The 22620-nt window shown below is 40.0% G+C and overlaps 1 protein-coding gene across 3 annotated transcripts in view; it reads left to right on the forward strand.

The window, feature by feature from the left end:
- The window catches only part of Cmc1 (C-X9-C motif containing 1), a 58853-nt gene that overhangs the window by 10135 nt on the left and 26098 nt on the right, over positions 1–22620 (forward strand). For all 3 annotated transcript variants that reach the window (XM_060385088.1, XM_060385090.1, XM_060385089.1), the window contains one exon: positions 7655–7744. In XM_060385088.1, the coding sequence (XP_060241071.1) occupies positions 7655–7744 (90 nt within the window). The remainder of the gene's footprint in view (positions 1–7654; positions 7745–22620) is intronic.

The following is a 22620-nucleotide window of genomic DNA, read 5'->3' on the forward strand; positions in this document are numbered from 1 at the left end:
TCTCCATGTGTGGTCACATCATTTCACTGGGAATTAGAGAACAAGGAGCCTCTTTGGCTCTTCATTTGTTCCACTGCCCCGATAGGTCCTTTAACTCTGACCTTTAATGTCCATCTGTCTTCTAGTTTCTCCTCAAAGATTACTGTTTGTGTTTACCCTAATCTTATGACAGTTTCTAGTAAAACTAAGGGGAAAAAAGATAGGTATAAGGAAATATAATATAGAGATTAAGAAACTGGCTTTTGAGCCTTATCTGGCAAGTGCTACAAGGGAGGAGTGGTTAGTGACAGTTTAAATCATTGTTAAAAGTACAAACACACAAACAGAACAGACCTAATAGCCTACTAAGGTAAAAAAAAATCACTCTGATACGGAAACAAAATGTTTGTTTTCATTGACACGGGCAGTGGAAATTTGGGTACAGTTTTAGGTATGGACAAGAGAAAAGGAATCAGGAGAAACACTTAGCATGTTTACTCTGAAATTTTGGATGAGATGGATGGTGTCCTTGAGAATTGAAACTTAAACTTCAGCCGACCACAAACATCAATGTACGTAAAATAAAAATAAATAAATTAAAAAAGAAAATGAATCTGTAGTTAAAATTGTAACTGTATAACACACTCAAACACAAACACACACACACACTCACACCAAAGCCTTGCTAAGCAGTATGTGAGGACTCTATCAGAAAAACCGTCAGTAGGAGATATATATTTATATATCTACATCTATTTATGTATGAAAGCATTTAGTGCATGTAATTGGTGTAGGCAGCTGGTCAGTTTGGAACATGGGGCTGGACAGACTGTTGGGAAGGGCAGGCTTAGAACAGTTGGTCAGACTTTGAATCTTCAGTTACTGTAATTGCTGAAGAAAACCTCATTCTTGCTCTGCAGACCTTTTGACTGAATAAACCCATGCAATCTTTCCAGAAGTCGGCAAAAGGTGTTCACAGCTACAGCTGGACTCCTGCTTCCTTGAAAAACAGCCTGTAGGAGGTCACCCATGAAACACTGTTTCAGAGGCTTTCCACTGCACTTCACTGGAACTGGTAGTAATCTGTATGTGTTGAGCACCGCCAGTCTGGAAATGTGAGCTCTGAAGAGACGCACAATTTGTGAGTGCTCAGCCAGGACAATCTATAGATACTCAGAAACATGAAAGATACCAGATCAGAACACAAGTCCCAAGCATTCCTGGGAAGGGAATTATCAGTCTGCTCAGTTTTTCTGGACATCATAATGTGGGAAATACATCTCTGATGTTTAGCCTTGGTTTGAGATAAAGAAGTCACAGGAAGTCTTGACATCAAGATTGCTAGGAAAAAAACAAAACAAAACAATTTATAAACAGCCGGAGCATCATGACAGGAGTCCTGGTCGTGATCACTGTGTTTTAAGGAGCAGGGAATATGCAAACTGGCTTTAATGTCAGTTCTGTAGAAACTGGGGAGACAACCTGTTGTCACAATACTGAGGGAGTCAAGGGGGGCCGTGCCAAGTCCACGGGACTAGCACATTGCTTGTGAAAAGGTTGGAAAGGGGTGGAGAAGGGTGGAAAAACCAACAACCCGTAAATAGAGAAGCGCTGGCTGCACACGTCCTCTTCTGCATGTTTTTGTTTTGACAGTGAATTTCATTGTGGTTGCTGCTTTCAGATTGTACTGGATGTCCTGCTATAAGTGAGATTTGATTTCCAGTTTCAAGACATTTTCCCATTTCATTTCAATTGTCAAATTTACTATTCCAAATTTGTAAGTGACCTCTTATTTTTTAGAAATTTGTATTTTTTTTTGTGCTTGAAATTTGTGACTCCCCCATCAATCTTAGTAGGATTTATCAATTTTAATTATCTTAGCCAGTTTTTGTTTCTATTATCTTATTTTTCTTTTTTTTAATATTTTTTTATTTTTAAACAAGTTTATATATTCACTTGTATCCCAGCTGTAGCCCTCTCCCTCTTTCCCTCCTAATCCTCCCCTCCCTCCCTCATCTCCTCCCCACCCCCTTCCAAGTCCACTGAGAGGGGGTGTCCTCCTCTCCTTCCATCTGGTGCTAGCTTATCAGGTATCTTCAGGATGGTTGCAATGTCCTTATCTGTGCTTTTTTCATTTCAATTTATTTGTTCATTCACTTTACATCCCTATCGAAGTCCTCATGTCTTCTCCCAGTCCTACCCTGACATTCCTCTTTCCATATTCCCCTTCCCTTTCTCCTCTAAGAAGGGGAGGTCCCCATGGGTACACCCCTCCCTGGCACATCAAGTCTTAGCAGGACTAAGCACATCACATCATCTCCCACTGAAGCCTAACAAGGCAGCCCAGCTAGGGGAAAGGGATCCAAAGGCAGGCAGCAGAGTCAGAGACAGCCCTTGTTCCCATTGTTAGGGGACCCACATGAAGAACAAGCTGCACATCTGCTACATATGTCCAGGTCTGGCCCACACATGCTCTTTGGTTGCTGGTTCAGTCTCTGTGAGCCCCCACAGGCCCAGGTTAGTTGACTTTTTAGGTCATCCTGTGTTATCCTTGACCCCTTAGGCTCCCTCAATCCTTCCTCCTACTTTTTCACAAGACTCCCTGAGCTCTGTCTAATGTTTGGCTCTGGGTCTGTGCATCAGTTCCCATCAGCTGCTGGTGAAGCCTCTCAGAGGACAGTTATGCTAGGCTCCTCTCAGCAGGTATATCAAAATATCATTAATAGTGTCGGGTTGGCTTGCTCTCATGGCATGGGTCTCAAGTTTGGCCACTCTTTGGTTGGCCATCCCATCAATCTGCCCCATCTTTATCTCTGCACATCTTGTAGGAAGGACAAGTTTTGGGTCAAAGGCTTTGTGGATGGGTTGGTGTTACCATCCCTCCGTTGGAGGTCTTGCCTGGTTACACACAGGAGGTGGCCATTTCAGGTGTGTGTTAGTTTCTGTTGTCCTAGATTTCTGGCTCATCCCAGAGATGCCCACCACCGATTTCCTTTCTCTTTCCCAGTTTTTTTCTCTGTGTCCTCCCCTCACTTGATTCTTCCTGTTTGCCCCTCTCACTCAGTTTCCTCCCTCCATCTACCTCCAGTGTTTATTTTATTTCCTCTTCTGAATGAGAGTCAAATATCCTCCTTTGAGCCCTCGTTATTTAGCTTTTTTTTGGGTCTATGGATTGTAGCATGGTTATCCTGTACTTTATGGCTAATATCCACTTTAGGTGAGTACATACCAGGTGTTTCTTTCTGGGTCTGGTTTACCTCATTCAGTATATTTTCTAGTTCCATCCATTTGCCTGAAAGTTTCATGATTTGCTAACTAGTATTACATTGTGTAAATGCACCACGTTTTCTTTATTCATTCTTTATTTGAGGGACATCTAGGTTGTTTCCAGTTTCTGACTATTATGAATAAAGTTGCTGTGAACATAGTTGAGGAAGTGTCCTTATTGTATGGTGGAGTATCTTCTGGGTATATGCCCACAAATGGAATAGCTGGGTCTTGAGGTAGAATTATTCACAATTTCTAAAAAAACCACCAAATTGATTTCCAAAGTTTTTGTACAAATTTGCACTCCCACCAGCAATGGAAAAGTGTTCCCCTTCCTCCACATCTTTACCAGCATGTGCTGTCATTTGAGTTTTTGATCTTAATTTTGATCTGACAGGTATAAGATATGATCTCAGTCATTTTGGTTTTCATTTCCCTGATGACTAAGAATATTGAACATTTCTTTCAGTGCTTCTCAGCCATTAGAGATTTCTCTGTTAAGAATTCTGTTTAGCTTTTTACCCCACTTTTATTTGGGTTATTTGGTTTGTCGGTGTCTGATTTCTTCAGTTCTTTATGTGTTTTTGGAAATGAGTCCTCTGTCAGATGTAGAGTTGAAGATCTTTTCCTGTCCTGTAAGCTGTCGTTCTGTTCTGTTGACGGTGTCCTTTTCCTTTCTAGTTTCATGAGGTCCCATTTTTACATTGTTTATCTTACTGCCTGAGCTGTGGGTGTTCTCTTCAGGAAGTTGTCTGTTGTACCAACTCCTTAAAGGCTGTTCTCCACTTTCTTTTTTGTTAGATTTAGTGTATCCAGTTTTACGTTGAGGTCTTTGATCCACGTGGAGTTGAGTTTTGTACAGGGTGATAAATATGGACTTTTTTGCATTCCTCTACATCCAGACATCCAGTTAGATCAGCACGATTTGCTGAAGACACTTTTTTCAATTGTATGGTTTTGGCTTCTATGTCAAAAATCAAGTGTCCGTAGGTGGGTGGGTTTATTTCTGGCTCTTCAACTTTATTCCATTGACCAACCTGTCTGTTTTTATGTCAGTATCATGCAGTTTTATTACTGTTGCTCTGTAGTACAGCTTGAAATCAGGGACAGTGGTACCTCCAGAAGTTCTTTTATTGTACAGGATTGTTTTAGCTATCCTGGGGTTTTTGTTTTTCCATATGAGAAATGGCTCAAATGGTTAAGAGCGTTGACTGCTTTCACAGAGGACCATCCACACAACCATCCACAACTAGATCTAGGGAATCCAGTGCCCTCTTGTGAATTCACAGCTCCTGTATGCATGGGGTACACATTGTTTTGCTTTTTATATTATTTCATTCCCTTTACTTGCTTTGTGTTTTGTTTGCCGGTTCTCTGTTTTTTAAAGGTAGATGCTTACGTTAATTTAAAATCTCTTTCTACATAGGTTCTTAGTACCACACATTTCCTTACAAGTACTGTTTTAGCTGTAATATTGAACTTTTGGTATGTTTTCATTTTTATTAATTTTTAAATATTTTATAATTTTCATTTCATTTCTCTTTAGATCCAGTGGGTTACCTTAAAAAATGTTTAAACATATTTAGAGACATCTCAAGATCTTCCTGCCACTGAATTTTATTTAATTACATTGTTGTCCAGGAGACAAGCTTCATGTGCTGTGAATCTTTCAGATAGTCAGAGATTGGCCTCATAATCAGATTACAATTTACTTTGTAAATGTCCTGTTAATAGTGGAATATTCTATAAATGGTATGTCAGATTACTTGATAATATTTAACTATTTTACAGTTTTAAAATGTAAAATTAAAGGTATGCTTATTTGGGGCTAGAGATAATGCCAGTGGTTGAAAGCATTTACTGCTCTTCCAAGAGGACCCAGGTTTGCCTCCTGTTATCTACAAGGGAGCTCACAACCACCTGTAATTCCAGGTCTAGGCATTCTGACACCTTCTCTGGCCTCTAAGGCACCGGGCTTGCATGTGTTAAACACACACACATACACACACACACACACCCAGGTAAACTTACACATAAAATAAAAATAAATAAATCTTTAAAAAGATTAACTGTGTGTTTTTCTGATACTTGCTTTGGTATTTTTAACCAGTATATAGTCTGTTTCTTTTGTGATTATATTTTATAAAGGTTATATTATCTCCCATTCATCATGCTCATTTTCAATGTGGTCTTGATGCAAACCATGGAATTCAGGGTATCCCTAATAACTTGGAATCATATAATTGGGGACATGGTCACAAAAGGCTGCTGGGGCTCACCTGGCTGTCTTGAATTGTTTTACTTATAGACATGCCTTCTCAGATTGCTGTTTCCTAACCCAGCTGCTGGACTTTGAGAACTCACAAATAGAGAGGAGCGTGGGTCACCCGTTTATTTAAGCAAGCCCTGCCTGTGGCCATTGCAGTGTAGATAACAGATGAGGAGAGGAAGAACTGATTTGTAGACAAGTCCTCTGCTTGCAGCTCTTGGAATCGACACCAGTCATTGGGTCCTAGCCAAGAAGCTCCTCCGACCCACAGGTGCTGTACAAACGTGCAGTCACTGGTTGAGCAGTGTTTCAGACCAATAGTCTTAAGACCACGCCTCCTCCTGTTGCCCTTGGAGGCAGTCATCATTTTAGTTTCTGCATCTCTGAAAGTTGATAGCCTTACTCATTATTGGTGGTTTGACTCTTGTGGTCCTAGGTGTGAGGTAGTCATAATAGAGACTCAAGTAATTTCTCTGCCATCTTGTTGCTTCACATTCTGGTAGACATGATGTTCATGTCATTTCCCTTATTTTACAGGGTAGGCGTTTCATCCAAGAGTATTTAGATATGTGAAGTCCAGCCCACTTCTCAAGACTCACATCTGTTTCTTTATTTTTATTGCATCATCTCAAACTCCTCTCTCTTATGCTTTTAATTTTCTTTGAAGTCGATTACTTGTTTTATAAATTGTGGTTGGTTATGCTGTGTCATTTTCTTCTTTGATGTTTGTTGCCTGGTGTGTGTGTGTTTGTTCTTTATAAATATGTATTAGTTTATACCTGCCTGCACCCAAAAGCTATTGACATGAAACCAAAAAGAATTCAGGGGCTCCAACTCTTGTTAGAGAATTCCTGAAAACTTCCTGGGCTTTGGAGGTTAAATGCCTTTCTTTCACTCTGTGGTCGGAGAGCAGAGTTTAGTAACCTGGTTTCTGCTCAGGCCTCAGGTAGCTGCTGCATGGAGTAGCGTCCACTTTGGCATCAGTTTTCCTGAGGTACTCATGGAAATGTGGCCGTTCCTTTACTCAGACCTCCTCTGCCTTTTGTCTTCTGGATTCCGTGTGGTTTTAAAAGGAAACCACTCCTTTGCTTTCCAGGGCTCTGAGTATTTAGGAAGCATGTGAGTTGTGGTTGGAGTTGCTCAATTTGTGGTTTCAGCCCCTGGTGGCTAGTGTGTTTGAAGGGTATGCATAATTTCATAGGCCCCTGGCGTTTTGTTTTTTCTGTGCTAGTAATTTATATCTTAGACCACTTGGACTCAAGGTGGGGCATTGTTGTGGTATATTAGTGTTTACATTGATATATTTTTTAGTTAAGCAGCGGTGAGTCCTAAATCAGCTGTATACCCAAATCACCACACACAGACTGGGGATTTATTTAATTAACCTAGAGCACAGTGCTGGGCAATAGTTATTCCATCCATTGCCCACATAGTTTCCTGCCAGTCAGATTTCAGCCATTATACTTGCTTTTAGTCATATCTTAGGTCCAGTTCATCTCTCCACGTGGTTCCAAGACCTCTCCTGTGGATACTCTCCTTCCCTACTTGCTTCCTTCTCCATTGCACAGCATTGGGGCTGGTTGTTTAATTGACAATATAGAGAACAAATGATGGCATGTTTACACAAACTTAGAATAAGCATCACAATGCAATGTCCTGACTGAAACCAGATAGTGGGGTAGAGAAATCAGTATTTGAATGAGCAAGGATAAATTGTATACATTCCAGAAGAACACCAACAGGGCATGCTTCTCATGTATCTTTTGATTTTGTATCTTTTCATCTATTCCAGCACCTCAGTATCTGTAAAGATCAAAACATTTGCAAATTACATTAATAAGAAAATGAGATTCAGACTTTAAATTTATGCCAGTCTGGTAGAATACATTGTTGGGGAAGTGTTGCAGTAAAATTTGCAGATTTTTAGAAAGATGTTGCTTATGACCCTCTCTTTTTCTCTTATATAAAAAATTTAGAATGATATATAGTAATTAAAGTAATCACAACGTTAGTGGTAAAAGAGCCACTTAAAACAAATTTGCTTATATTTTTATTTTAAATAAACTAGAATGCTAATATCATTTTTCCTGTCTGGTTATTGACTTGAGACTACCATGAAATCTTTTTTTTTTTTTCCAGACCAACATCTCAGACATGTTGAAAAAGATGTTCTGATCCCAAAGATAATGAGAGAAAAGGCCAGAGAAAGGTGTTCTGAACAAGTTGGAGGTAAGATTCATATATTCATATAAAGATCAAACTCATTTATAGTAATACGATGTGAATTTAATCCTTAGCCTCAAAGTCAAGTAGAGTGAATTAATATGTATGAGTTGCTTCTCACACTTGCACTGAGGTACTAGCATTCCAGCTTCCAGACTTCTAGTCAGTATTCAGTTCATTTACAATTTAAAAGCATCTTCCAACTGAGGAGCAAACCCCCTTCTTCCTGAAAGTGTAGTTTTATAGAGAAAACTTGATGTGAGTGATCTGGAGAAAGTAGTTACTCTGGTCATTTTGATAGGGAAAGAGTAAACATTAAATCTGATGTGTTTCTAAGAAGAAACATCAAAATACAGCGGGTTGTAATGTGTGCACACACAGACTTACAGGCATGATGATTTTTCTTAGTGCTGCCCTCACTGAATTCTGAGGAGTCTTGCTTGAACTTGGCAGAGGTCAAGGCTTGTTTTGTGTGTTCCTTGCTTTGTCCTGTGCTCTGAGGGAGAAGTTACTTATGTAAATATGTGCCCCCATGCATACATGTCCTTGAAAATGTTTTTCATAGTACTGTTTCTGTGTATGGTACTTTTGGAAACCTTGTCGATTGATGTGTAAACATCCTGGTAAAAATGCAAACAAAGTTATAGTGATAATTAAAAAATGGGGCAGGCCATCATAGGTCTGTAATTGATGGACTGTTAGAAAAGTAGGTGGGAACTTTACTGTAGAAACATCTTTACCCATAAATAATCTACCTTTTGGAATGGCCATCAAAAAAAAAAAAAAAAACAACACAAAACAAAACAAAACAAAACAAAAAAAACCCAAACAGTAAAATTTTGCTGATGAGGCTGGGGAGATGGCTCAGTGGTGAAGAGCACTGGCTGCTCTTACAGAAGGCCCAGGATATCCCAGCACTCACATGGCTGCTCACAATCATTGTAACTCCAGTTCCCGGGGATCTGATACCCTCTTTTTGTCTCGTTGGGTACCAGAAGTGCATGCTGTGCACAGATGTACATATAGGCAAAACACTCATATAAAATAAAGATTAACAAAGTCTTACTTCTTTATTATTTTGTGCTGGGATAGGCTTTTTTCCACCCCCCCCCCCCCCCCGCTGCTTTTACCCATCATCACTTTTGTCCAAGCATAACAGTCATTTTAGAGGATTGCACCTGAGCTCTGCAAGTTTCTTTCTGGGGAATCAGGCTGTGTTAACTCTAGTTTTATTACTGTCAATAAAGTTAACATGCTAGGGACCTTCTCCTCCTCCTCCTTCAGTCTGTGAGTTGACTTCTGTACTACAGTGGAGGCAGGCAGACAGGGATGGTCCCTGTGGTAAGCACTGTACTGCTTGCAATGAGTACTTCTATAGTATGACTATTATATTTGAAATCCTCTATCAATTAGTAATTGAAAAGTCATTCTGTGATACTGCTCCTGCTTTTACTGGAAATTAGTTGTTTAATCAGGGCACCTTCCTTCAGCTCTCCCACCCCAGGTGTCAGGAGAAATTAGCCCATTGGCACCTGCAGGGTTCAGGGCACATCTGGCGTTGGCAGGTGTCACACTAATAATCTCAAGAGGCAGTTCTCCACTTGCCTCATGGGACTTTTCAAAACACATCCTCATTCAGGCGAGGCAGGGGAATCTTGAGAGTGGAATAAAGTTATTGGAGTAAAACTTGCCACCACTAGGGAACTTTGTTAACTAGAATTCCAAAGTAGAGTGGCAAACACAAAGGCGTTTGTGTGATACCTAGAGCAGAAAAGCTAGCTGCCCTTTGTTAACAAGGTTCCAATGAAAACGCAGAAGAGCCGCATGACTTTAGGTTTCAGAACTGAACTTGCTTTTAGAAAGTGAAACTGTTTTGATTTCTGAGATGAAGGAGCAGACTCTAAAATATCTACGCTTTACGAATACATTATAATGGCAGAAAAGGATGCAGTTTCAAGTTTTGTCAAAAATTGAGTTATTTATAGCATGTTAAGATTTTGGTTTTTAAAAGTTACAATATTTTGACTAGTAAAAGCATCTCAGTTGGTGGCTGGCGAGGTGGCTCAGTGGTAAAGGCGTTTGCCACCTAGTCTAAGGACGTGGATTTCATCTCCAGGTCCTGTAACTTGTCCTCTGACCCCCTCAAGATCCACCTTGACACGTACACCTGCACACACACAGCATTCACGTGCACAATAAACAAGTAAATAAATATAAAACACTTTAAAAGCATCTTAGAATTTGAGATTCATTTAAATTATTTTAATGATTTCCCGTTACTAGAAAGTATGTTATAATTGATGTCTGAATATTTGAGTATTGTTTTTTTTTAAAGACTGTTTCCAAATAGTGTTTAGAATGTAACATTATTATACAGACACATAATACTCTTCAGTCTCCACTTTCCCCTGTGACAAGGAAACGTGCACACTAGCCCCACCTCTGGGGCTGTGCTGAGGCAGAGCAGGAAGTCACAGTTTAGAGGCAGGACATTGTCCTTTAAGTACTGTTTACAGTCTGCTTTAAAAATGATCATAGGAGTTCACTTGGTATTAGGTATGCTAATTGTATGGTTCCTGGATAAAGATATAGGGATTTTAAGAAGCAATCAGACTTTCTGCTAAATGCCAGAAAAATTGCTATGTAAGAAAGCTGTTCTGTTTAATTTTTTTTTTTCACATCCTTACAACCCAGCTGGTTGTAAGAACCAGGTCACACACCAGCAGTTTAGGTTTGAAGGAGAGAGAAGCCTTTCTAGAGACAGAGAGAGCTGAAATCGCTCCCTGTGAAAGATGGGTGCCTTGTTATAGTCACCAGCAGTTATTGACAGCCACACTTCCTATTAACAGGGAGCATTTAACTAAGAGTTTGGCTGTTGAATCTTCGGACTTGATCTAATTTGCTAGCATTAATTAGTTTCTTTTGAGCACAGACACTTGGTACTCACAGCTATAGATTTGGAGGGCTAATTAGGGTAGAAAATTGAACAGAATGGGGTAAGGCATTAACCTTCAACCATTACCAGCTGGGACACTGATGAAGACCACAGAGTCCAAATGGCCCTATTGAGGTGAAGAGTACCCTAATGAATATCAATTTCAGCCAGGTTGCTGCGTTCTTACTAGCGCTCTCTTCATTATGACTTTAAACCAGCTTCTATGGTACCTTTGTTAGCTATGCACTAATGGGTTTTACTGTACCCTGATGTAAGCTACACATTTCATCTGAGGTTTAGAGCAATAAAGGCGCTTTTAAGCAATAGGTACCATTTAAAATGTTTCACTATTGCATTTTCAAGTAATAAAATTTAACTTTGATGTACAATTATGTGATTCTGATCCTGTACACTGCCCACATGCTGGGATTACAGGTGTGGGTCACCACGCCTGTCTGTAAACTATGTTTGTAAGGTAGACATGATGGCACATGCCTGTAATCCCAGTACTTGGGAAACAGAAGCTGGAGTTTCCAGAGTTTGATACTAACTTACGCTGTAGAGTGAAATCCTGTGTAAAATATCTGTGTGTGTAAGAGTGCGTGTGCATATATGCCTGTGCACGTTATAAAGATTTAACATAACAAACACAAAAGCATGCGTTTCTTTTTTGAGTAGAAATGTACTACCTACCGTCTTTGAAACTTTGATTTGCTTACGGGGGGAGTTGACACAGAGGTTAGATACACAGAGAACTCTGGTCTTACTTGTATAAGCTTTGACAAGTTTGTAAACATTTATATCAACCCCCCCAACTCTGTAGAAGTCCTTTTCTTCATGTCTTTGTAAAAAGGCATTAGAACAAATGACTGTGTGCAGGCTGAACTCAGCTCACTGAGCACACAGGATGGGACTGATGAAAAACCTCTGCCTTAGTTTCTAGACCCCTCACCCCAAGCCCAACAGAAGCTCCTTCCGGACATCTGTGATGAAGTCCTCATCATTCTTTCAGGCGTGCTTCTCGGAATTGCTAACTTGGTTGTAAGGAGGTAGTTAAATTCTTATGTTTCTTGGCCTTTCCAGTGTATAGTTGACATTTGGTACAAATTTGCTATGTTGCATCATGATGTTTGTTTTAAAAATAATATGACTTTCTTTTTTACTATCAAAATAAAAATTATTTTTTATCAGGAGTGGCTTAGAATACTCTTTAGCTGAGCCTTGGGTCTTCTTTTACCTTGTTCTAGTGTGTGTGTGTGTGTGTGTGTGTGGTCGTCTTCTTGATCTTGTGGCCAGAAAGTGGATGTGCAGTCTAAAGGACTAAACATAATGCGCCAGGAAATATGACTTGTTTGTTGGCTTGGAGCATTGCATTGCCGCGCTGCGTAGAGAAGGCTGATGAAGCAACTGCTTTCTTCTGTCACCCGCATGCAGCTGAAACATATCGCTTATGCCAAACTCTTGTGGTGTGTGGACAGACAAAAGAAAAAAAGCACCAGTAGGAACATGTAAGATGCTCTTTAGGACGTTTGCAGGGAAAGAACAATCAAAGAGCACTGAAACAAGACTGCATGTGATTAACCGTCTCTGCCCGACTGCATTGCTTGAGGCTCCCCACACTTGTGCTTTCATTGATGGGTTGAACTATACTATATGTCACTGTGCTTTTGCTGTTTCCACCAGTTTGTCCATTTTAATTGACTGTGAGTGGGGATGTAACATACCTTCAGACTGGTTCAGATGTCCAGAGATCATCACATGCCATGTCACCAGTACAATGAAGAGCTTCTATGTATGTGATGTTTAAGAGTTACAGGTAGAGTCCTGTGGTGCTCATGGCCCTTACACTGGACCGGGTTAGAGTCCCTGTGACCACCCTGATTCAGTGATTTGCTGTAAGGACTCATCATATAGTTGTGATCATGAACAGTATGTACAATTTCCAAGAATCTCCCCAAAGAGTCACTGAGCATGATCTTAGCTTTGCCAGTGTGGGATTGGTGCAATATACCTGCTGTCTACCAGCGAAGCTTATTAAAGACCCCATTCACAGAATTTTCCCTGGGAGTAGGCTCTGTGGGCAACTGCTGCCTAGCAGGTACCATGGTTTCAGACTCTCAGAAGGAAAGTGGTTCTGCACAGACCATATTGTTTGCTCAGGGGACTTGCGCTCAGAAAGCCACTCAAATCATTTACGTGGTGGTGGGAACATTCCCCAAATCCAGGCTTTCAGGTGCTAGTTAAGAGCCAGCCTTGGCAGTGAGCCCCTCCAGGGATGGCTGCAGTGTCAGGGTGCTGCTACCTCTGCTCTAGGAATGGACGTAACAAAAGTTAATTGCCATCATTCTTGCCTTGCTTATGAGGCCTAATGTTATACAACTGAATTGATTTGAGGAATAACTGAAAAGACATAATGGTAGTCATTGTTAACTGATCTAGTTGTTGGCTTGTAAACTCGGGCTTCCATTCTCAGTCTTCAGTTTACTGTGATTGCCATATGTAGTCAGACCTACTCTTGAATATTGTGGTTTCAGAAGGAAATGACACCTTTTAATACTCTTAATATTTAGATGAGAATATTAATAAGGCATTTTTGTTCAAGCTTCTGAACTTATTATTTTGTTTACTTATTTATTTCTGTGTTAATATGGTGTATACATGTATATGTTCATGTGAAGGGGTTTGTACATGTGTGTGCAGATTTGTGCATATATGTGCATATGGAAGCCAGAAATGGAGGACGTGTCTTCCACCTTGTTTCCTGATATATGGTCTTTCACTGAAAATGAAACTCAGCAATTGGGTAAGACTAGATGGCTTCAAGTACCAGTGCCTTCCCAGTGCCAGGGTTAATGGCACAAGGCCGCATACCTGGCCTTTTCATGTCAGTGCTGGGGATCCGAACTCAGGTTCTTTACCGATCGTGCTGCCTCCCAGCCGTATTCTAAACAAATGATTCGTGCAGCTAATCCTTGAGGATAAGTATCAGTGTGGAAAGTCTACATTTGAACTCAATCAACAGCAAAGAAATACACATCTTAAAATTTACCAGCATTGTTAAAATGAGTAAACATCATGATAAAATATGGTATCGCTTTTATGCCACTACTTCATTTACAAGTTGTTATTATCCTGGTATTCCTAAACATCAACTTTTAATTACTTTCTTGTAATAGACTTAAATCCTTTTATCTTATGAGAAATTAATCCAAAATTAGTTATAGTCTTTAAGCAGTACTGTGCCTTTGTGTTTAAAATCTGTTAAAGATCACACTTTGCTTAAGCTACATGCTGATCCCCTGTAGTGATGGCATCTTTTCCAGGGAACCAGAGCCCAGCACTTGTAAACTTTGTATTTTGACTGAAATACAGTGCAATAGAAATCTTGTCTGTCTGTTCGAAAGTGATAGACTATTTGGTATTTATAAAACTCTAGAAATATTGACTAGAATAAATAGAACCACTTAAGAGTCATCCTTTTGTGTGGATCCTTAAACCATAGTTCCTAAAATGAATTAGAAGTGTCTTACTGTCGTCTGTTTAACTGTTTATATTACAGTCAGTACGTGAGAGTGGGTGGTATCATTTGTACACTGATTTTAAATAGAAAGTTGTAGATTACAGTTGCAACCCTTCTAGTTTATTTTGTGGTTTTCTATTTCTGAGGGGTTTGGTACTGGGGGTTATTGTGGGTTATAAAACAAGCTAAGTTACACAGATGAGTGGCTCTTGCTGTGTGGAGCTGCTGCCTGTAGCCTCAGCACTAGGGGTGTGGAGAGCAGTGTGAGTGCAAGGCCATTGTGGGCTGTCTTGAGATTTCAGGTCCAGCCTGAGCTATGTACTGAGATCCTCGTCGTTTTTTGCTTATGTATAGTTTGTTGTTTTGTGTGTTAAAAATGAAAACCTGTACCTTCTCTAGTTGTATCCTACATGCACAAATTATGTGTATATCTTGATGAATTGGGACAGTATAATCACAGTTGAGTGAAATAGATGTTATCAGAAGCCTGCATTCCCATTTTCTTTTCTCTATCACTAGCAGAAACAGAAATGAGAGGGAGTCAAACAGGAAAGGTGAATGACTCCTTAGTGAACTTTCCAGGACAGCTGAATCTGAAGAAGCAGCAAATGGACAGCAACAACAACCCTTTGGTCCTGATAGAGCAGTTTGAACAGCTAAGGACAAGGGTTGATGTAACTGTGTAACTGCAGCTCCTGGAAAGTGAGAGACAGAGAGACAGAGAAAGAGAGACTGTGTGTGCATGTGGGCACATGTGTATGCAGAGTAGATTGCATTGTGTGCTTGAATGAAACAAAAAGTCTTTACAGGAACTAAACAGCTCAGAATCTTCCTGTGTCATACCATCCACAATAGTCATAATATAATCCAAATAATCCAATGCACATAGACACAGTGAGGCAGGACACATTGGAGGTGTGCTCAGTGGAGGCAGGGAACTTCAAGACAACTCAGATGTTGAAATTAGCAGGCAGTGGTCTTAAAAGCAGCTGTTGTAATAAAGAATGTAAATGAAAATGTTCTTGGAACAAATAAAATAGGAAATCTATTCAGAAGATTTAAAACAGCAAAAAATGCATATGCTAGAACTGAATAATACCTCTTGTAAAAAGCTCAGAATGGAAATTATAGGAAACATGAGCCTAAAAATTTATAGAAATATTTAATCTAAAAAAAAAAAATGGTAAAATACGATGTAAAAAATGAAGGGAGCCTTAGGACATGTAAGAGAAGGCCAAGCCCCTGTAGCCCACGGCACATTTCTCCTCTGGGTCTGGCTGAGATCACCAAACAGTTGCTCTGCTCACCTCCATTCGGGGCCAGGAGAGGAAAATGTTATAGGTCAGAAGGCCAAGGCAGTAGTACATATTAGGATTCTCTAACAGCTAAAAATTGCAAGTAACCTAGGTTTCTTTCCAAGGGAGAGAGTTAGCTAACTGCAGTGCTCTCATGTCGCTGGCTACTGCTTAGCAGAGCACTGCTGATCTGCACAACAGCACAGATGACGTCAGAGCCGTCTGGCTGAGTGAGATGTAAAGAGAAACCTAAGAACGCACCCTTTATAATCAGTGTGGTCCAGGACAGACAGGGTTCATCTGGCAGAATTAATCTAAACAGGAGTTGCAGTTTTAGGATGGGCGTAGGAGGTACTGATTGGAAGGGGACATTGAGGGATTTCAGTGTCTGTAGTGATTTCACTGCTGTCTTGTTGCTGGTTGGTACTGACCAGGCTTTGTCTCACTAGGTAGTATATGTACTGAAGATCTGTTCATTTCATTGTACATCAGCGCTCTCTAGTTAAAATGTCAAAAAGTCTTTAATCACACATGGTGAAATTTTTGTGGGTAGAAAAACATGTGATGAGTAATGTTGGCAAGGTTTTGAGAAACATGTTTACACTGTAAAGAACTGTCAGTACAAATACAAAAATAAAAACTCACAGATGTGCTCATTCCCTGACCTAGTAGATTTTTCTAATAGAATTTTATCTTTGTTGGTAATGTGCTATAAAATATTCATAAATATTATCACGTATAACATTACTGCCAAAAACTTAGCTGCAGGCTTCTGCCTGTCATATACTCATGGGGTACGTTTTGCATACTGTAAGTGCGAAGTGAATTTCCTTGGTTGATGGAGAGGCCAGTGGTAGCACTGAGTTGTCATCGAGGAACTGACACATGCAGCACTGACCGTGAGATCCGTTCTGCTGCTGTGTCCATGAAGCTCTACTGCGCATGGATTCTTCGTGCCACACCCCTGCAGTGTCATCACACAGCTCATGAAGCCAAAGACGTTTGGACTCTTCATGAACAAGATTTCCTAGCCACAGTTTAATTAAACTTTTTAAAATTTAAGAATGCAGGAAGGGTTTACTAAAATAACATAGCTTTATTATAGACCCAGCTGTGTGTATAATGTAAATGGCCACTTAAGTGTGGCTGGAAGGGATTTAGTCCTTTTTCTTCTGGAGTGCGTAAGAGATAGGACACAGTGTGGCAAGAGCTGCTTACAAATAAATTAGGACAAATGCTCTGAATAGTGATGTCATGAGGAAACTAGCTGTTTCTAAGTGCTGGTAATACTGATGTTTGGAAAATTTCTTCTCTACATTTTCTAGAAGTATTTTTACATTCATCAATTTTTTAATTGGAAAAAGTATTGAGGACTAAGTAGATAAGTAACCATTTCTTTAGAAGTTAAAAAAAATACTGTTGCTTCCAATTCACAGAATTTGAAAAATGTAAGGTGTGTGCACGCATGTTTAAGTTTGTGTGCATCTGGAGGTCAGGGGATGTTGAGTGTCCCTCGGTTATTCCCCTTATTATTTGGCCTGGTGTTCACTGATCTGGGCAAGCTCTCTGGCCAGTGAACCACAGGATCCACTTCCTTTTACATGGACTCTGGTCCTCATTCCTGTGCAGCAGACACTTTTCTGTCCAAGCCGTCTCTTCAGTCCCTCCAAGCTAAGTTTCATAGCATTTCTGAAAGAATATTTCTCGAATGCCTACCAGTTGTTGAATATAATGGGAAACACCATGAAAGTAAAATAAACATGAAATTGGCTTTGAATATGTTATAGTCAGGTTGATAAGATAGAAGCTATCTAGAATTACGTCCCAGAAACAACGTATAATAGAATACTTAGATATTAAGTGAAATAAAAGCCAGAGCAGTTGTGAATAAGCAGGGTCTGAATAGAAGTATTACCTACATCCTAAGGATTTCTAGTGGTTTGGCTACTTATAGGGAAACCGGAAAAAAAATATCATACAGCAGATTCTGGACTCTGCAAAGGGAGATGTAGCCATGCTTTCTCCAGGTGCCATTAAGACTGAGCTAAGAGTGGTAGTGAACTTGAGAAAAGTTAGACGTTAAGGCTGGAAGGAAAGGCTGGCTTCAGAGTACTGCAAAAGAAGTTGGATTCTTAATAGAAATCAAGAGTATCTGGAATCTCTTTTCCTTCCTTCTTTAATTCAGTCTTCTATTTATTTGTTTTTTTGTTTTTGTTTTGTTTTGTTTTTTAAAATACAAATTGAATTGGTTTTAAAGACATAGTCTTGCTTGTAGCCCAGGGAAGCCTTCAACCACAGTCCTCATGACTCAGCCCCCCCAAATGTTTGAATTACAGTCTTGCACCATCAAGCTTGACTTTGTGACTCAATGGGAATAAGATTGAGTTTACAGCAGAATGCAGGACATTGGTAGCATTTCTTTAAATTTAGCCGCTGTGCATTTCTTTAAAGCTAGATTTTGCTGATTAGTAGTGGCAGGCAGTGGTTTTTGTTTGCCAGGGCTGTGGTTCATTCTTTCCTCAGATGAAAAGTGTTGGGATGATGCTTCTAGATGCATTAGCTCTGAGGCAGCATTGACTGTGATGTGGTCTGTAAATGTAAGTTTTATTTTCCTGTTGTAATTATCCTCTTGGAGGCTTACTGCCTTTGTCTGCTAAACCTAGGCCTAGTCCTGGAAGCTTCTAGCCTCCAAACAATCTAACCTAGGCCTAGAATATTTTCAGCCTCTGAGACTTACTGCTGAATAAGCTCACCCTTTCTAGTTCTTTCTGACTCTGGCTGGCTGATTCAACTCAGCTGTGTGGCTCAGAACTCCTCTCCAAGCTGATTGATTCAAACTGGCTTCTCTTAGCTCTAACTGAATTGCTCTGCTTGGCCTCACACCAACTTTAGCAATCTGTTCTAATCTTCTGGTTCCTTCTCATTCTCTGGCTCTTCTGTTTTTACTTGTTCTCTCTACAACTTGTCTCTGTAAAACTGTTCTGATAGTCTGCAGGGCAGAGCCTTTCAGTGGACCTCTGTATCAGGCTCCTGACTTGTTCCCTCTTTTCTCCTTCTTCTGATGTCCATCCTCTTTGCCTTTCTGGATAGGAATTGAGCATTTTAGCAAGAGTCCTCCCTCTTGATTAGTTTCTTTAGGTGTACAGATTTTAGTAGGTTTATCCTATATTATATGTCTATATGAGTGAGTATACACCATGTGTGTCTTTCTGCTTCTGGGATAGCTCACTCAGGATGATCGTTTCCAGATCCCACCATTTACCTGCAACGATTTCCTTGTTTTTCATTCCTGAGTAATATTCCATTGTGTAGATGTACCACAATTTCTGTATCCATTCCTCTACTGAGGGGCATCTGGGCTGTTTCCAGCTTCTGGCTATTACAAATAAGTCTGCTACAAACATGGTTGAGCAAATGTCCTTATTGTGTACTTGAGAATCTTTTGGATATATGCCTAGGAGTGGTATAGCTGGATCTTGAGGAAGCGCTATTCCTAGTTGTCTTAGGAAGCGCCAGATTGCTTTGCAGAGTGGTTGTACAAGTTTACATTCCCACCAGCAGTGGAGGAGGGTTCCCCTTTCTCCACAACCTCTCCAGCATGTGTTGTCACTTGAGTTTTTGATCTTAGCCATTCTGATGGGTGTAAGGTGAAATCTTAGGGTCGTTTTGATTTGCATTTCCCTTATGACTAAGGACGTTGAACATTTCTTTAAGTGTTTCTCTGCCATTTGATATTCCTCTATTGAGAATTCTCTGTTTAGCTCTGTACCCTGTTTTTAAATCACTTATACAAACTAAACAAGTTGGCTTAGAAAAGTCAGTGCTACACTTGGAAATCTGAATCCCCTCTTCAGAGAAGTTAGACTGTCGCTCCAGCCCTGGTCATGTGACATAAACTTCCATTTAAGGTCGTCGTGTTGCGCTTGGTGTTTGGCATACCACTCACAGGTATGCCTCATATGCAAAACTAACATTTTTGAAAGTGAAGAGTGTCTGATGGGTCTCAATAATCATACTTTCTGATGTAAAAACCTGACCCAGTGCTTTCTTTGTAGCATGGCCTCACGCACGGAACGGCAGTGCAGCCCATTACGTGTGATTGGGTTATAATTCATTTATTAATACCCTGTGATCTTCAGATCTTGTTCCTCAGTAGCTCAGGTTGAAGACTCATGCAGTTTCTTTCCATGCTACATTTTCTTCCCCCGTCTTTCCTGGTGAGCTGAACTTGGATGGTGAGCTGCAGCCTGTCATACCCATACAGTAGAGCTTCCCTGTCCTCCCTGGCTCACACACAGTCAGATCAGTCGCCCATATCCCTCACTGTGTAGAAGCTTACATGGAAACTAAAAAGCAACAGCAGCAAAGCCCACCAGTAGCAGACAAGCATCTTTCCACACCGTGGAAGATGCCAAGGTGGTGTGATGAGAAACCGTAAACAGCGGGTAGAAGGAACAGCGTTTCTCCTTAGGCAGCATGGGACAGTGGCCACGCGGTGTCAGGGTCTTCCAGTTACCGGGGTTCAGGACTGCTTTGTCTACGCTCTACAGTTTGTGGTAGTGATTTTTGCTGTTAGTTTTGTTGTGTGTAGAGTTGCTATAAGTCTGGAGTTTGACTGTCCCTCATTTCATCGTGGAAATTGAGCTACAGATCATCTAGGCCAGCTCTGAGTTCTTTCTTTTAGCAAGGGAGCTGGCCAGAGATACAACATGGCCTACAACCATGAATCATCAACTTTTTATCTTAGACATTTTGTGTCTATTCATTTACTAGCCTCCTAGCTCACGAGTTTCACCTTTTTCAGACACGTCCCATCAGTGTGTTCTTTGATTTGCCAGGTTTTATCTATGGCTTCTAATACGAATGAACAGAGATTGGTTTCTTACTATTTTAGTTTCCTGTGTTTCCAGGGTCTACAGGGATGAAAGTACATAGTTTATAAATCTGGTGGAGGAAATTATTGTGGCATAGAGGAAGATTTCGAACTGGTCTTTGCAGTGTTGGTCTTTTGCAAGATAATAGATGGTTCTAACCCTGGAGATAAAAAGGTAATGGTGAGCTTCCATGCGGGGAAAGAACAATGAGCTCATCATCCCGTGCCTTGGCATCCCATCCCATCTCAAAACTGCTCATGGTTTGTGTGATAAACCTGTCCAATACATATTGTAGAAACACACTCATAAAGAGAAGAGTTGGTGACTTAAAATTTTCATTGGGTATTAATACATTTGGCTTTCCAGGAGTTGTGCTGCAGGTGTAAGTCAGCACTTGGAGAATGAAGCAGGAGGATCCCGAGTTCCAAGGCCATAGAGGGAGGTCCTGTCTTTGAAAACTGGGTGAGGGACATAGCTCAGTGATAGTTACTTAAATGTGTGAGGACCCATCTTCATTCCCCAGCACTGCAGAAATACGGGAAACAACAAAGTATGACTTTCTTACCAAGTTCTTAGAGCCCGTTCCTTGCTCATTTTTTTGTGCTGCTCTGTTCATACAAATGTTTTAGGCTTGTATAAGCCCAGTTTTAAGACTATCTGGAAAAGGTAGACCCTAAAATAGCATTGCTATCTTGTCTAGGTTTGTGGACTTTCTGGCTGGTAATCTTTCAACTTGTAGCATACCATACTACACTTTGATAATGATAAGACAGCTTCCTCTTTCCATTGGTATTTGAGTGTTAACATTGTTATCTCATTGGTAGGCAGTCAGTAGACTGCTTGATTCTTTGAAGGAAGAACTCTACACAGTTTATGTTTGGGTAGCTCAGGTAGGGTTAATTGCTATTGGAATTAGATTCTTCACCTTTTTTTCCTATAAATTTTAACATGTTACTTAATGAATGTAAAGTTATGCAAAACATTTATATTAAATAGACTTGTTAAGTATATCTTTCCTATCTGCCATCTAATTCCTACTGAGTGTTAATGCTCAAATATTCATTTGTGATGTGTGTTCAGGAATAGGCTTATGTACTGTATTCCTCTTTCATCAGTTATCACTGTTAAAGAATATGCATTTTGGTATTTTTGTTAGTATTAGGACATAACCATCTTTTTTTCCATTTCCTTTTTTTTTTTTTTTTTAAAGGAGAAGGTTCAGGATGTAAGGAAGTAAGTAGGTCATGGTATCTATAAACTGGTGAGGAGCTGAAATATGTTATGAAGTAAAAAGTGGAGCTTCATTGCCCTCTAGGGGCTCAGTTTTTACACAGCCCTTTTTTTTTTTAAGATTTAGTAAGCTCTAAGCAGAGAGGTCTGCTGCACAGAGAACACTGATTTTCTATAGAATGTGACCAGTTAACACCAAAAGTAGTTGATGTAATTATTACAAGTGAAAGCACAGCAGATGCTTTGTAATATTTTAATTAAATGCCTTTTTCAGGGTGCCTGAACACAGCAGTTAAGAATTTTCAAGAATTATTTGGTGACTAACCCATCACTTACTATTTTTAGTGGACTGTCCATGCCCCATAACAGAGCATGGAGTTAGGTTTGTAAGATTGGGGCTGGGGGTGTCATCAGGAAATGTATCCTTTCCTGGGCATTTTCTTCTCACTTTGTGAGGATACTTCTTCTAGTTTGAAACATGCCCTGTGGCTCTCTCTGAATAGTTACTAAGTGCGGTTACTAGACCCATGCTGCAGCATCTACAGCTGCAGTTTGGTAAGGGAAGTAACTTGTTTTTCCATTATTGAAACTATTAGCTAAACGTTGGCTGTGTAAGTGATGCATATTGAGTTTGTATGCAGATATGTTGATGTTTTGAATATTTAAGCACATGTCTATATTGGACATGAAAATTCATGTGATTATTAACATTTGGAAAATTTTTTCTGTGTGTTAATTTGTATGTATTTAAATTTTTATTCCCTAGAAGGATGCTGTAAAGCTGTAGAGTGGGTTTTATACTGTTCCTGATTATGAGCTGTGATGTCAAGTATTTTAATAAGTAGTATAGTTTTGCAGTGTGTAAATGCGTTTACTTTATCTCCATCTTGTGGTAGAAGCAGAAGGCCGTCCTGTTGACTGTCAGTGTTTGTGCTGTGCGTGTCCCCTCGCCCCTTCTCTTTCATCACTATAAGGTGAACATTAGATAGTAACAGTTTACTTAGAAAGTTGTAGAGCTTTTCAAGGGT

The sequence above is a fragment of the Meriones unguiculatus genome, chromosome 6 (assembly GCF_030254825.1).
Source record: "Meriones unguiculatus strain TT.TT164.6M chromosome 6, Bangor_MerUng_6.1, whole genome shotgun sequence".
NCBI lineage: Eukaryota > Metazoa > Chordata > Mammalia > Rodentia > Muridae > Meriones > Meriones unguiculatus.